Consider the following 14,364-nt stretch of genomic DNA (forward strand, 5'->3'; position numbering starts at 1 on the left):
CGCTGGCTGCCCGCCTGCCGCACCGCAGCGTACCACGGCGCTTGAAGCAACTATTTCACACCAGAGGTATTGCACAGTATCATACGAAACTGAAGGCGCTCTAATGTATTAGGAACGGCAGGCATTCATCAAAAGTACGGAGCTTTCCTTGCAAAATAAATCAAGATACTACGGCCCAAAAAGAGAGCAGTGGTCCAAAAACTCACCAAGTCCTAGCATCCGTAATTAGTGACGTTTAGCATACACTTTATCGCCTGGCTGTGAGTTGCTTAGTCGCCATCGGCTATAAAAGGCTATAAGAAATTGTGTAGCCGGCTATAGAAGCTATTGGAAATCTTACAGCCGGCCGTAGGTCTATGGTATTTTGGAACACAGATTCTACTGCAAATTTTTACCGCGGACTGCACTTTTAATTCATGAGAACTGAGGCTCGGCTTAGGTAACCAAAGTTTTTCTAACAATAAGCCATTATTGGGCGTATTTATGCTAAAAGGAACTATATTGCACGCAATCCCTATGCATCTAGTTCCTTTTGTTATTAATGTGTTCAATTATGATTTTTAGTGATAGTATTTATTAGTTTTTCTTTGACTCGTATCCTTTACGAGATACTTCGATTATCTGAACAAAAGTTCGGTTCCTGGGACTTGAAAATTCGGTTACCTGACCACGAGGTCCCGGGTTCGATTCCCGGCCAGGTGACCTGAGTTTCTTGGGCTCAGACAATGGTCACCTGAGGCTGGTGGTGAGCGTGGGATTAGCCAATAGGGGCTATTTGAAGTTTGTAAAAGAAAAAAAAAAACCCTGAGGGCTGACTATGGAAATTGATATACAAAGAAGACAAAAGGGAAAGTAGAGCGATCCTGTTAGAGGAGGCGGATGGAGCTGCCTGTTTCAACCTATAGGATCGTGCCGTCTCTTCTTTTTTTTTTGTCAATCAATTTTTAATTATCAGATTAGCTCATTAGCGGATCCAGCAAATCGGCAACATTGTTGTTTTCTCCTTTAAACCTATGGAAATGTATCGATTCTTCCAGGGGCCAGGTGCTTTGACGAGTATCGATTATTTAACATAGAATTAAATGGAGGAAATCCGGCATTGCCAAATTGCTAGATCCGCCTCTGCTGAACCGGAAAATCTGTGTGGACGCGAGTTTCCCCACCGTGCGTCACCCCAAAATCGTCTAACTTATTCCAAGAAATGGAACAAGACCGGATCCTGATTTTCCGTGGCGCGAGTCCCGATGACGAAAAAGAAAAAAAATTCACAGAAATATTTCCGACAGGAAAGCTGGGGGAGCCCGGGAAATCCTCGGCGACATTTAATGAATGGAAGCAACCGGTATGAATGAAGTCGTGACGCAAATTTTACGCATGTTTGTTTTTCCAGACGCCGCGGCCGCGCGTCGTTGGCGGTCGGAGAAAACCGGTGGTTTTTTTCATGAGCCGTTGACTGCTCAGATGCAAATGCGAACCGCGAGAGGAGAAGTCAACGGATGAGCCGTGAGACGCGGGGAGGGCGGGCGTAAATGCAGATCAGGGCTCACGATTAGCCGAGTCGGACGATTCGCGGCGCGGTCGGGTATAAAACCGCCGGCATTTTCGCAGCCGCCAGCAGTCGTTCTTGAAAATTCATTGGAAGATCTAATCCACTAGAGCTTAGCTTTGAATTCGTACACAAGTTTCCCACGTGGTATCATCGCTTGCGATATTATTTCGATTTAAGTTTCCTGACGATTTTGGAACTTCGGTCTATCGGTACTCAGTGTTCATTATCTTTCCTGCCTTAGTGACAAACGTTTGTTTCCTCAGTTCTGGACAGTGTAGCTTCGTTTCGGACGTCAAATTTGAAAAAAATTCTCCACCGACCGAGCTTGTGACTGTAAGCTTTGTGTATTTTTCTACCGAGTAAACCAACGAGCTGATCAAAATGTATCCGAACCCGTTGAACAGAAAGCACTCTGCTTTCAGGCAGATCATCGACCGCTTCCTCCTGCCGGACCTGAACAACAACGAGAAGAACAAAATAATGGACAAATTCAAAAGTGCCTTCATCAAAAAGTCCAAAACCAACATGCACAAAATGAAAAGTGAGAAAAGCATGTGCGCGAGCAAGTGAATGTTCAGTTTTATTGTATGTAATATTTGCTTATTCATTCCGATGACTTACGGATGGGAGCATTTCGAGAGGAGTGGTTCCTTCAGAGAGCGAATCCGATTACTGGAACGGCATTTCGCTCGAATTCAGGCTTTGAAAAGACCTCTCTTCGGTGAGAATTCCAGCTCAGAATACGAGAGTCTCGTGCACGACGAGTGCATGCTTTCCCCGCTCTCAAAATGCCTCACTTGATTCGATGGCACGGGAAATGATCTCAAACCCCTTTTATCCCAAGTTCATCTAAATCAATGTCAGTACGTAAGTACGCCAAACATTAGTCGACCGACGCAAAACGGAGAGCCCCAAGCGAATCTTTTGAAGGGTTTCACAGCACATGTAAGTTCATGGAAACTGAAAAGGTTGCGGGCGCATCGAATGCCTTACTTTGGTGCCCTAAAGTCAAGAAAATGGAACTGAATCGTTTGCGTTTAGAATCAATTCATTCGGTTATCGATACCTGATTCTTCTTCTTCGTCATAAAAAATGGAGGCTTCTGAAACGAATATTGCGGAAGGAACGATTATCACGCATAATAATCTATTGGATATGGCGGTAGAAATGCCTTTATTGAATCGGTCAAGTTCCACGTCAAATTCTCATGGGCATTGGACACATCGAACAAATGTTTCGGGAAGATCTGTTTTCGAGCACCAGTTACAAGCGGAAAAGTAATGAAGCCTGGAGCAATAAAACCAGCCCAACGATTGCGGATGTGTGTCTATGGAAGTAGCGCAGATAGGTCAGGATCACGATGTAGAAGAAGTAAGCCGGAATCGCCAACACCGAAATTGTGGGCCCAGATCTGACCGCAAGGTCAACACGTTGACACCGCAATACCTCGGTTATTGCTCCACACAATGGTAAGTTAATGCACTTGCCTCGCGTCTGTTTCCTTTTTTAATTATTTTTTATCACTGCTATTTCCGGCAATTTTTTACACTATTAATATATATATAGCTCTATCACGTTTTAATTCATAAACTTTTGGTCACAAACACAGCATCTTCCCAAAAAATGAGCTTGATTCCTGAAATTAATTTTTCCACTGCTCAGAGCTTCTAATTACATTAGTCGGAGGGGAACGGAAATTGGCTCTACCGATAAAAGTTCTAGAGATCAGAGGTATAGTCGAAGAGTCTTAAGAACTTCTGAATCAATTATTATTCATAGATTTGATTTTTGTCATTTTAAAAATGCTCCAATACTCCTCTCCCATCATACTCTGAAAATGTTTCGGGGTGAATTTCCCTCCATGCTGAAAAAATGAATTGCGGAAGTTCGGGATTCCTTGTGCTTTTCTGTACATTCGGTGATGTCTTAACCTTTCTTCAATTGGAGGAAAGTTTTCACCGATCCTTTTCAATGAAAACTTTGCAGGGTGAGCTGAGCGCCTTTCTATTCCCTCCTGACCGTCTACCCGGAGAAATTTAAGTCCTAACTAACTTTTTCCTGTTGCTTGCTCTTTCGTGTTAAATTACTCACCATTATGAAAAGCAGATAGGAAAGATACAAGTAAATAATTCCTTACTAATGAATTTCGATTTTTAACTTCATAACTAGTTTGAAAAGAGCTGCTATTATCAATCATCAATATATGAATGACTAGCGGGAGGCTTGTGATTGAATTCGCGGGTTTAGAAGATGCTTTGCCATAGATTAGAATTGAAATAAATGATCACTTTATTGACTGATGAGTAAAATGATGAATTAGTTGAGGCGATCATAATAAAAGTACTCATGTCTACAAAATATTCCTCGACAAAAAGACCGCTTGACTATTACAAGGGGGATGATACCACTATTTGACCACGAAGGAGCTCGCAATGCCTACATTGAAAATTGAAGGCGAATTGACATGGCGTTTATCTAGCCTCTTCCAGTTTGATAAAACATATTTTTGGATTGTTTTGGAGTGATCGCATCATTTCACGACGATACCACTATTCGACCACGTGAGAGCTCGTGTTGCCTACAATGGAATTGAAGGAAAACTGACATGGCGAAAATGTAATCTTTTCCCGTTTTGTAAGAAGCTATTTTCTGCCTGCATTCCGAGTAGGCGTGCGATTTCACCATAGTACCACTATTTCACTTTTCTCTCATTTCTTTTTGCCCCTCTTCTTCCTCCTTCTCGTATCTCCTAAATATGTCTAATTTCTTCTTACTATCCTCTTATCCTTCGTCTCCTCTCTATTTCCATTTTTCTTCTCTCTGTTCATCTGCTTCTTCTCGATGGGAAATAAAATGAAGCAGTTTGGTGAAAAACAGCGTAAAAGTAGCTCTTACATTCATGATCGTTTAATTGTGCGGTAAATGCGCTGAAATCCAAATTCGCACTCGACCCTCATACGACTAAAATTCAGACTATCAAAAAATTGCATAAGTCAAAGTGATTCTAACAACGTATCTACTTACAATTCACCGACGGAGACCGTCTGAATATTATATGGGGGATGTGCTAGAAAATACACCCTGAAAAACACTATAATCGAACAAACAAAGAAAATAAATTTATTTTGAAAATTGGTTAATAAATATTCACTAAAATATTTTAAAAATGCTTCTCTAGTTTAAAGATATTTTGCATCCAAGGTGTTAATATCAAAACCATCTTGGTGAAGTATTGAAAATTTTTTTCTCGTTTCTCGAGTTTGAGAAAGAAAATTATTACAAACGCCTGATGCAAGATATCGGTTCTGAATGAAGAATAATCAGCATTTATCACCTGACCTCAGATTTGAAAGGTCCCGCAGTTCGCTAAAATAATCGAGAATATATGCTTATTATCTTGTGTACTCTGCTTGGGCGGATGGTATGAAGTCGATGTTCACTTCTCATGTTCTAAAGTTTACATCAAATTCGTAAACTGTCTATGAGAACTTAATTTATTGCAGCAAAATTTGAGAGTCAATATTATCTAACAGTGCTTTCTCGACGAGGAGGTGCTGACCCCTATCAAATGAACAGAAAATAAAATAAAAAAGAAGTAAAAATTATAGACTCACCAGAGCGAGGCTTATTGCCTCATTGGTTCTTTGAGTTGTTTTACTTGGAATTTCCAAAGGCATTAAGGACTATGTTACTACATTTAACTGATGGTTTGATTTCAGGTTGCTAATCTCAATCAACTGGATCCCCTCACTCTTTGCATGGGATTTTTGTACACCCAGTACAGAGCGTAGAGATGTTGAAGGTGCACACTATTCAAAGCAGCCGGATTCAGGACTTCATTATCGGACCGGTAAGTTTTTACTTTTTTCCGTAGTTTTGTGAAAGACGTAATGAAATATCTAGAGAAAAAAAGATTATAGTCATCTGATGACTACTACTTTAGATCGAATTGATGTAATTTTTATATTTATACTGGCTGCTGTTACCTACACATGAGGGGTTTGGAGGGCAAGGCGTATAAGTGTATAGTTTTTGAGATTTTGAGAAATACTTGTGTCTAAAGTTTCAAAATATTACGTGGAGCTTTATGGCGGAAAAGAAGTGTAAATTCACATTTTAAGGCTCAAAATTGGATTTAAGTTGTGAATTTTTCACGGAATATGTGTTAAGACTAGTTTTAGTTGAAACCACTAATTTCTCATTTTTTTTTCAAAAACCGCACTTGTGTCCCTTATTGTCCTCCAAGGTCCCTTGAACATAGTTTGAGGGGTCGATTACTGTAATTAATAAACCTGAACACTATGTCACCACGAATTTCAGGTCCTCTAACTCAACAATTTTTCTCTACAAGCAAACTTCTAGTCGCTATAAGTTGGAAAGTTTAGGCACGGTTGTAAATAGATCTTACTTTTTCTTTCTTTTTTGTATAAATGAATGACACCCGATTTTCATCCTTGCATCCATTTGCAAGAGAAGCGGACGCAAAAAGGTGCGTCTAAATGCTATAAAGCAAGTAGTGTGGAAGAGTCAGGTTTAAAAACTTTAATGAATGTGATAGGGTAGCTGAAAATTCACGTGAACATTGCTACATGTAACACGTGATAATTCGGCCCCGGCCAAATTCAAAAGGAGCATGATTTTCATCGTTTAATCCAAGCTTGAAAGTTATGCGAGTTACTCCTGGTGGATATAGCTGAGCATCTTGACAGTTTTCCTCTGTTTCCATCGCGCGGCGATTAGTGGCAATTTCATTAATTACTGAGATTTTCCCGAGTCCGTACGTGAGGGCTTTCAAAAACCTCTGATCGACCATCATCTAGGCTCGCTGAATGGTGCAAAACCGTCGCTAAAAATACCAAGTTAAGTTGTCAAATTTTAGACCCTATTTCGATAAAAAAAAAAAAGATACCCATACCGTAATCGAAATTTATAGGAACATAGGAATCTCTGTTAAAAAGTTAACAGGATATCCTGTATTTGACTAATCCAAACGCTACCGTGTGAAACATTAAACGACGATAATGTATCTAATTTGTTACGGACGTAACCTTTGTATCCTGTCGAAAATATGTTTACCATTTCCAAAACGAGCGCGAAGCACTGTTACTTTTTTGTCCTGGCGAAATTTTGATCGTCTTTTCTAGACTTCTTCAGAGAACCTGTCTAATTAGTAAAAGATAGAATCAATGAAAATTCTATTATAGATATTATCAAACATGTCTAAATGCAGCATACTAGCGTAGTCGGGTGTTAGACCCTGCAATGCTGCTGTGATAGCGAAGAGAGCAGTAAATGCATGCGTGGATGAGCCTCGAGACACGTAAAAACAAGTGCTGGTCATGGCTCATACAGAATTTCACTTGCTGCTTCCTTTGCTATCCCGGTAGCATGGCTGGACATTCTTCCGAAAGAAATAACGTAATATTTCACGATTTTCAGGGATTTTTTTGCGTCCACCCCCCCCCCCCATGAAAAATTTCTGGCGACACCAATGATATAATTTAATATAATATTAATATTATTTTTTACTCAATTATAATATTTATGTTTTTTTTAAATTATCGTGTTTGTCGTTGTTAATAAAATTATAGTTGAGGATATTAATGAAATTATAATCTTAATAATCTAAAAACTTATCTAAAGTTATCTTTAATTCCACATATTAATGTTTTTATAAACTATTTAGACCAATATAGACACCAATGAGTGTATCTCTGAGCCGCGTGTGATGTGAATTTCCCGGAGAGTCTGGAGATCAACGCTGATGGTTCATTAAAGCGAGTTTCATTGTCGCGTATTTGCATGGCGGAGTTGAATGTATCCACAGTGGAGACATGGGCGGCCTTTGAATTGGAGATATTCCGGTGATTTAGCTAAATTGGCTGTAACAGATCTCAATGGGACGGACCAATTAGGTGAATTGGATTCATGGAGGCTCCGCTGTCGCTCCCAATGAGTGCCAATTGAAACGATTCGAAAAAGTTGCACTCGGCTCACGATTCCCGCCGACCCGGCTTCCCGGGCCCTGTCTCACGTTTTTTTGCCGACGTCGACGCTTAAGCTCCTAAAACCCCGCTGCCCCGCCGGCTCGAAAACGAACGAGACTCCTCTGCACCCGATCCCTGCAATTATCCCCGGGCTTCTGGAAATCTTGAGGATACGTTCTCCGTGCGATGAATCAACATATTCCTGCTGCCGTGCTATGGAAGAACGCCGTATGAGCCTTCAGACGTTGCCAAGTTTCCTTTGATAAAATACAAATTTATTGGAAAAGCTATGAATATTTTTATCCCAATTTTTCAGACACTAGTGTTCGCATTTTAATCTGAAATATGTGAAAATTTCAAGGTAGAACATGCCTAACTTCCTTTCAAAATACAAATTTTATCGGAGGAAATTTGGGAACTCTCGAATATTCATACGGCGTTCTTCCTTAGCACGGCAGAATAGGGAACTACTGTTTCTGCCTTCTACATAAAAACAAAACCGCTTATCTGTAAAGGGAACCTAGTGACACTTAAAAATTGTCTCTAAAATGAGCTAGGAATAGTAGTCCTGCTGTAGCTTCGACTTATCCGAATCGTACACCCGGAACTTTCGGCCTCTGAGCCCGGAACGCAGACGGTATGTCAATACAGTCCGTGTAAGTACGTCTTCTACAGCCGAAGTCTTTTTTCAGTGTTCTACTCAGCTTTTTTTCTCGATGTTCATGCTCTGGTAATTACAACTCTATTCAGAGTATACGAGGGCCAATGCCGTCAGTTTTCTCATAGACCGTCATTCTCGGAGGCACACATTTTGTGAAGGAACGGCGAAAATTTCGTCGTCCTTTTGGCGGAAGGGCGTACCTCAATTTCCACGTGAGTCCTGTCCTACGTGTAAATCCACGCTTTCTAGGGCTCATGCACAAATTGAGATACGCCCTTCCGCCAGAGGAGCGAAAATCTTAGCCATCTTGCCTGTCAGCAGGTCACTTGGCCGCACAATGATCGCGAGCTAAAAAAAAAACCTCTGACGCAGATAGCTACAAATAACCGAGCGTTTGTCCGAATCTACTGTTATGACGAGGTCTAGAAAACCTGCCGGGCGGGATGGGCGACGAAGAGGACGGCGAGACGTCAGGATGTGAACAACCTGCTGAGAGGTGACGCTCTCGGATCTCAGGTGCGCAGCTTCTTCTCGACTGACGTCATCATAGACCAGAATCGCGTGTTAGGATCCGCGCCGCCACGCGGTCTTCCATCTTATTTTTATCTTGGTCCACTCGAGACTCGACGTCGACGATGGCGATGGAGGTGCCTTCACCCGACGAAAAGATCAACATTCCTAGGCGGGAGGAAGTGGTCGTGTCGCTGTCGAAATAATGTGGCTGCTGCAGGTCGACTGTTGACTCGCTATCGAATGACCTTGATCGATACATAGCATTGCCAAGATAGGGCTTTATCGATCAAGCTCATTCTATAAAGACTCAACAATCGACCCGCTGATGTCGTTGGCTCGCCAAGTCCAAGGTGATTGACGCCGCGCCATGCTAAGGAAAAACGTCGTATGAGCCTCCGGGCGTTGCCGAATTCCCTCCGGCAAATCACTAATTTTCAGGACAATTTTTGCATATTTGCCTGCCGATTTCTCAGCTAATTTCGTTCATAATTTGATCTGAAACGTCTGAAAATTTCAAAGAAAAATATTCATAATTTTCCTCAAAAATTAACACTTTATCCGGAGAAATTTGGCAACTCTGGAATGTTGATACGGCGTTCTTCCTTAGGATGGCAGCATGGTGCTCCGAACATAGAGGTTTTCCCTAGCTTCCGAGTCCGTCCGCCGGCTTCACATTCCCGTGTCCACGTTTAATTACTTTGTAAACAAGTTTAATGCGTCGCAACGCCGCGGCCGCGCCGGGCCAGCCCGCATACGTCATAGTCCATGCCTGAGCACATCCTCCGGTGCGGATGCTTATATTTTACCTATATTATGTGATCATCAGTGGGAAAAGGGACCGTTTCCAGTCGAGCCAGTTCTGTCGAGATAAACATGTTGACGTTACGTCACAGCCGTCGGTGACATTTTCTGTCGGATGGAAATCTCATTACGGAGGGAAAAACTGTAGAGTACCTCTCCCCAATTTTCTCAGCTCCATTCCAAGGCTAATAGCCTGATTGTTGAAATGTTGTGTTTGTCGACATAGGCGACATAGGTTAAAAGGCGGAGCGTGATTGGTCGGCTTAGTCTTAATCGCTGCTTAATCGTGCCTTTGTTAGGTGGAGTGGACGACATGTCAGATACTTAAGAGGTGCCTTTAGCCTGTCGTGAGTTTCACCCGACATAGGCACGACAAAACAGCGATAAGACATAGCCGACCAATCACGCTGCGCCTTTTAACCTATGTCATCTATCTCTACTCGACAAACACAAAATTTTAACAATCAGGCTGCAGGATATCTTTTAAATAAAACGCCTAAAAACGAAAATCTTTGTTCAGTTTTAAAAGATTAAAAAGTTATGTTGGTAAAGTAGTGAAGTGTAACAAAAAAAATCAATGAATAGATCGGTGGTGGAATTAGTTCGTTTTAAACGCCTCGCAGTAAGGTCGTGCAAACATTAATGTGGCTATATGGACGATTTTTAACACGGGCGTAGTTCAAAGCAGAGGCGTTCAGCGTTTCAGCCTCAACGCTTAATTCTGAGTGGCAGCTAAAGTGATGAACTGAGTTCCGGGTTGCCTCTCTCCTCCACCACCCCTCATAATCAGCCGCTGCGACCGGAGATCTCAAAATCCAGGCCCAGGGAACTCGACAACATGGACGCAAGACGCAAATCAAAAGGACCTATCTCCATTGTCTCAAGGGCCCTAATCTTCGTGGCATGATCTTAAGGTTCATAAGTCCCAAGACACGATGGAGATAGGTCATTTGGATTTAAATATATCCAATTTGAGCTTAATTTAGTCAAGTTCAGCAGTCTGTCCATGATTGTGGTTTTTGATAGACTTTTTTAACTATAGTCGCTCTTTTCTTAGAACTCTTTCGAAAGTTGCTTTTAGCGCACATAGTAAAATCATGGAAATTTTAAAGAATAAACGTTGATTAGTTTTTTAAGAAATAAAGTATGCCAGGAGGTCTGCAACGTCGCTAAACGAGATACGTCGTTTCAGAGTTTCACCGTCGAAATTAGCTTTGGACTTTGGGACATCCATAATTAAAGACAGGAAAAACCCCTAGCTTGTATCCGAGAGCCCAGGTTTCAAAGTCGGACTTATAGCGTGTATACTACTATAGCCCTCCCGCATCCCGACAAATTTTAGAACTAATCGTAGTTTTTAATTGTGCGCGAAATCGATTGGGTTAGCAGCGATGCACACTTTTTGCCTCGTGCTTCTGGACTAATGAGAAATCTGGCGCCTATATTCAATGCCGTAACCGACAATTTTCCAATGGGGGGGGGGGGGGGGGGTTCGGGGTAAAAATTCCCGAGAATTGTGTTCTTCCGCCGGAATGTGCGTTTCCTAGGATGTAGATCGAAGAGTAAGATAAGTATTGTATAATGCCGGATTCTCTGGTCTATAGATGCACGGCGTATACTTCACTGTTCATAGTTTCATCATCGGAGAAATGTGGAGCGAAGTGGCTGACCTTGCTGAACCTTTCCGTAAAATATTTCTTTGTAGGTTAATGTCTGAACTTGACTCATTGGTCTGCCACTCATGCTGACTGTGGCAACTCCTGGGTTCCCGTTTCTGTTTTTTGAGCTATGCACACAATTTTTGTATCAAGTAGTATGCATAATTTAGTTTTTGCACAATCCAAGCTAACGTCATAAAAAATAAAATGAAATCAATTTAGTTTGATGAATGTAACATTCGATGCTACATGTTGAGAGAAAAGGTATAGGTGCCCTTTTAGAATCCCGGATACGCAATGGTGATCGATCATTGACACCAGCTATTTTGTTCCAAAACCTGCTTTTGAGGTAACCCATATCCTCGTTGCTTAAGGGGATCGGATCGTAATAAGTCGGCAAAAGATGCTATTGAATCGTTAATCCGCTTGTAAATTTTAGATCAAGACTGACGTATTACTAATCCGGGATCTTTCCGACACCAACTCACATCTACGCACTCGTCGTGCATTTAATAATACGAGCAATGAATTCGAAAACTCAGTGCCAATTTCATCAAGACGAGTATTGAATCAATGGTTTTTATTTCGGTCATGGCTTTGCGGAATACTGTCACCCTTCAAAAGCCAGTAAACCCATTTCCACACACATTTTTCTGTACGTCGGGAAAAAGGAGGAAAAATTCGAGCGTAGTCCGGGTAGAAGACGAGCCGCAAGGTCCATGCAGAATCCTGCTTGGCAGGTTATCCGCATAATTTTGACACTTTTTCGCATGCGCTCCATTGATAATTTATAGCCCTTGATATTCTGACCGCGGTTGCGTCTTTCCCATCATTACGTCACCATGCAAAATATTCTGCAGTACCGGTAAAAATCATAGGTATACGGTATGCGCGCTTGTTGTATAAGACGCTTAAAAACAAGAATTAAAAATATCAGTTTTATATTCATAATGACCAGACGCAAAAATGCCACACCATATTCTTTCCTGATAATCAGTAAGACTGTGTCATACAGCGCCGCTGTGATTCTCAGTTTGATGACAACAATATTTTCAGGAACTTTCAGGATTTGTCGAAATTTGCCGATAGCAAAGAGGATAGTGACGTGACTAGCCTCCAGATGAGTACGTTGTTAGGGATGGAAAACTATCAGAGTGAACACTCTGGCAAATTTTAAGCTCATGGGAGGAAATCCTTTTATTCCACCCGTGGGCACGTATTAAACGTATTTACTGTAATGCGGAATAAATAAACTGGCAAAAATACACCAGCGCTCAGAAAGCTTTTTTCGTTAACTCCTCAAACTTTTCTCGGGAATTTTCCCAGCTCCTGAGAAGGCGCGCATGATCGATCTTGCCGAGTCTATCTTTTATTGCTCAATGCTCAATCAAGATTTCCATGCCTCCCTCGTCCTACGCGCCACACCGCAGGGAATCTGCCGGAGTCACGTCAAATCAACTTCGACATAAACCGCAAACAGCGTTTGAAATTACGTTTACCGTCAGGAAACACTTGATGCATGTAAACAAACTCACGTCCAACTCCTAACGTCACAGATGCTCGGTTTGTATCCACCGAAACAGACCAGAATTCCAAAGGAGAGCTTATCCCCATCTCGCGATCATCCTGCATACATGCAAGCGTAATTATTTACGCCTCTCGTCCAGTATTTGTGAATTTATACAAATTAAATTTATGCGTTATATTGTTTCAGATTGTACCGACTGCGTCACTCGAGCTTGCCACAATACTCAACATGTTGATGGTGGAATTGAGATTCATGAGGCTGACTGTCGTAACCAAGGATGCTCTACGATTTTTGACTGCCTCCTTATAACCTTAGCTTCTACGCTCTTATTTATTTGAAGAATTTAGTTATAAGTTTATGTCAGAGACTGATAAAAATAATTATAATTTGTAATACACAAAACAAAAGTTTATTTTCTACGATCTCAACTACTCTCCTGTCCTATAGGCATAGATCTTTCGCCCTCAAACGAATTTCAAATACGTCCGAAAAACTGCATTTCCACTTTTCCTTGTTGAAGGTCGAATCCTCCATGACAATTGTAAAAAAGAAAATAATACTCAGATGTAAAATAACTCGAATGCTCCCAGTTTTTTCACTTGTAGTAGTGAAACACTCCTCAGCCCTGCGTGGGTGAATTCTAAAAATATCCTACTAATTTGATCTCTTATATTCATTTGTAAATTAGGTAAACTATAAGTGAACAGAAATAAAAATAAATTAATATACATGATCAATAGACTTGTCTATTCACATTTTTTAACTCTTTAAAAGCAGTACCTATTCTACATGCAAACGACAACAAATAGAAAATTAGCGAAAATTATCCTCCGGGAAGCACTATGATGTTCAAATGATCATAGAACAGTCTTTTTCTCTGTTACTATAAAATTATTGATGTCGTAGTTAGTAATTACATTTTTGGATCACAAATATTCAAATTTCAATTAGAGGTCTTCAATTTTAAGTCCCAACAAAATTCGAATTTTAGCTGGATTACATCATTACTAGTTTCATATCCAGTTTACAGAAATAATTACTATAGGTAAGATAGGTATCGGCTCAGAGTTCATACGGAGATCATAGTCAAACAACCAATCAATCGACTCGGAAACTCTCAATGCAGAAGGGTAAATCATTTCGAGTAACTACACTATTTCAATACTACAGGTTATATTCGGGTTATATTACAAAAATCGGATCGACAGGCGAAGTAGAGACAGGGCTCAAAAATGTAATATGAGAGCAAGTTTGATGTTAGTTAGCCCAAGCATGAACTCAAAAATAATGTGAACAAAATCTCATGGAGCGATATCGGTATCGCGATATCACACCATCGCTAAACTTTTTATAATCTCTAAAAAAAGAATTCTGAATGCTGCTTGCCAGGATATATCTGATGGAGTGAGGTAAAATGTGCCTTTAGATGGAAACTCATACTGTTTATAGGACAGCAAAAAATCAGTTTCAAGTAAAACATCTAGTTTTCAAATTTCCTAAGCTAAGCCTTTTTTAATAAAAGCACTGCGAAGAACTTCAAGTCAAAATTTCAAGCCCGTGATTAGCATTCTTAATAATTGTACCTATGAGACTTTGAACCGATCTGTTTAAACATTTGGCGACGGGGAGGGTAATTGTTTACAGTATTTCCTCAAATTGTCCAATTT

At 40.8% G+C, this 14,364-nt stretch overlaps 1 protein-coding gene across 1 annotated transcript; it reads left to right on the plus strand.

Moving 5' to 3' along the window:
• Positions 1-1,599: 1,599 nt before the first annotated feature.
• Positions 1,600-13,438, plus strand: LOC109043933 (uncharacterized). The gene is made up of 3 exons (XM_019061300.2): positions 1,600-3,018; positions 5,269-5,399; positions 12,884-13,438. The coding sequence occupies exons 1-3, from the start codon at positions 2,879-2,881 to the stop codon at positions 13,033-13,035; spliced, it is 423 nt and encodes a 140-aa protein (XP_018916845.2). The 5' UTR covers positions 1,600-2,878; the 3' UTR covers positions 13,036-13,438.
• Positions 13,439-14,364: the final 926 nt, after the last annotated feature.

This window comes from Bemisia tabaci, chromosome 3 (assembly GCF_918797505.1).
Source record: "Bemisia tabaci chromosome 3, PGI_BMITA_v3".
NCBI classification, from domain to species: domain Eukaryota; kingdom Metazoa; phylum Arthropoda; class Insecta; order Hemiptera; family Aleyrodidae; genus Bemisia; species Bemisia tabaci.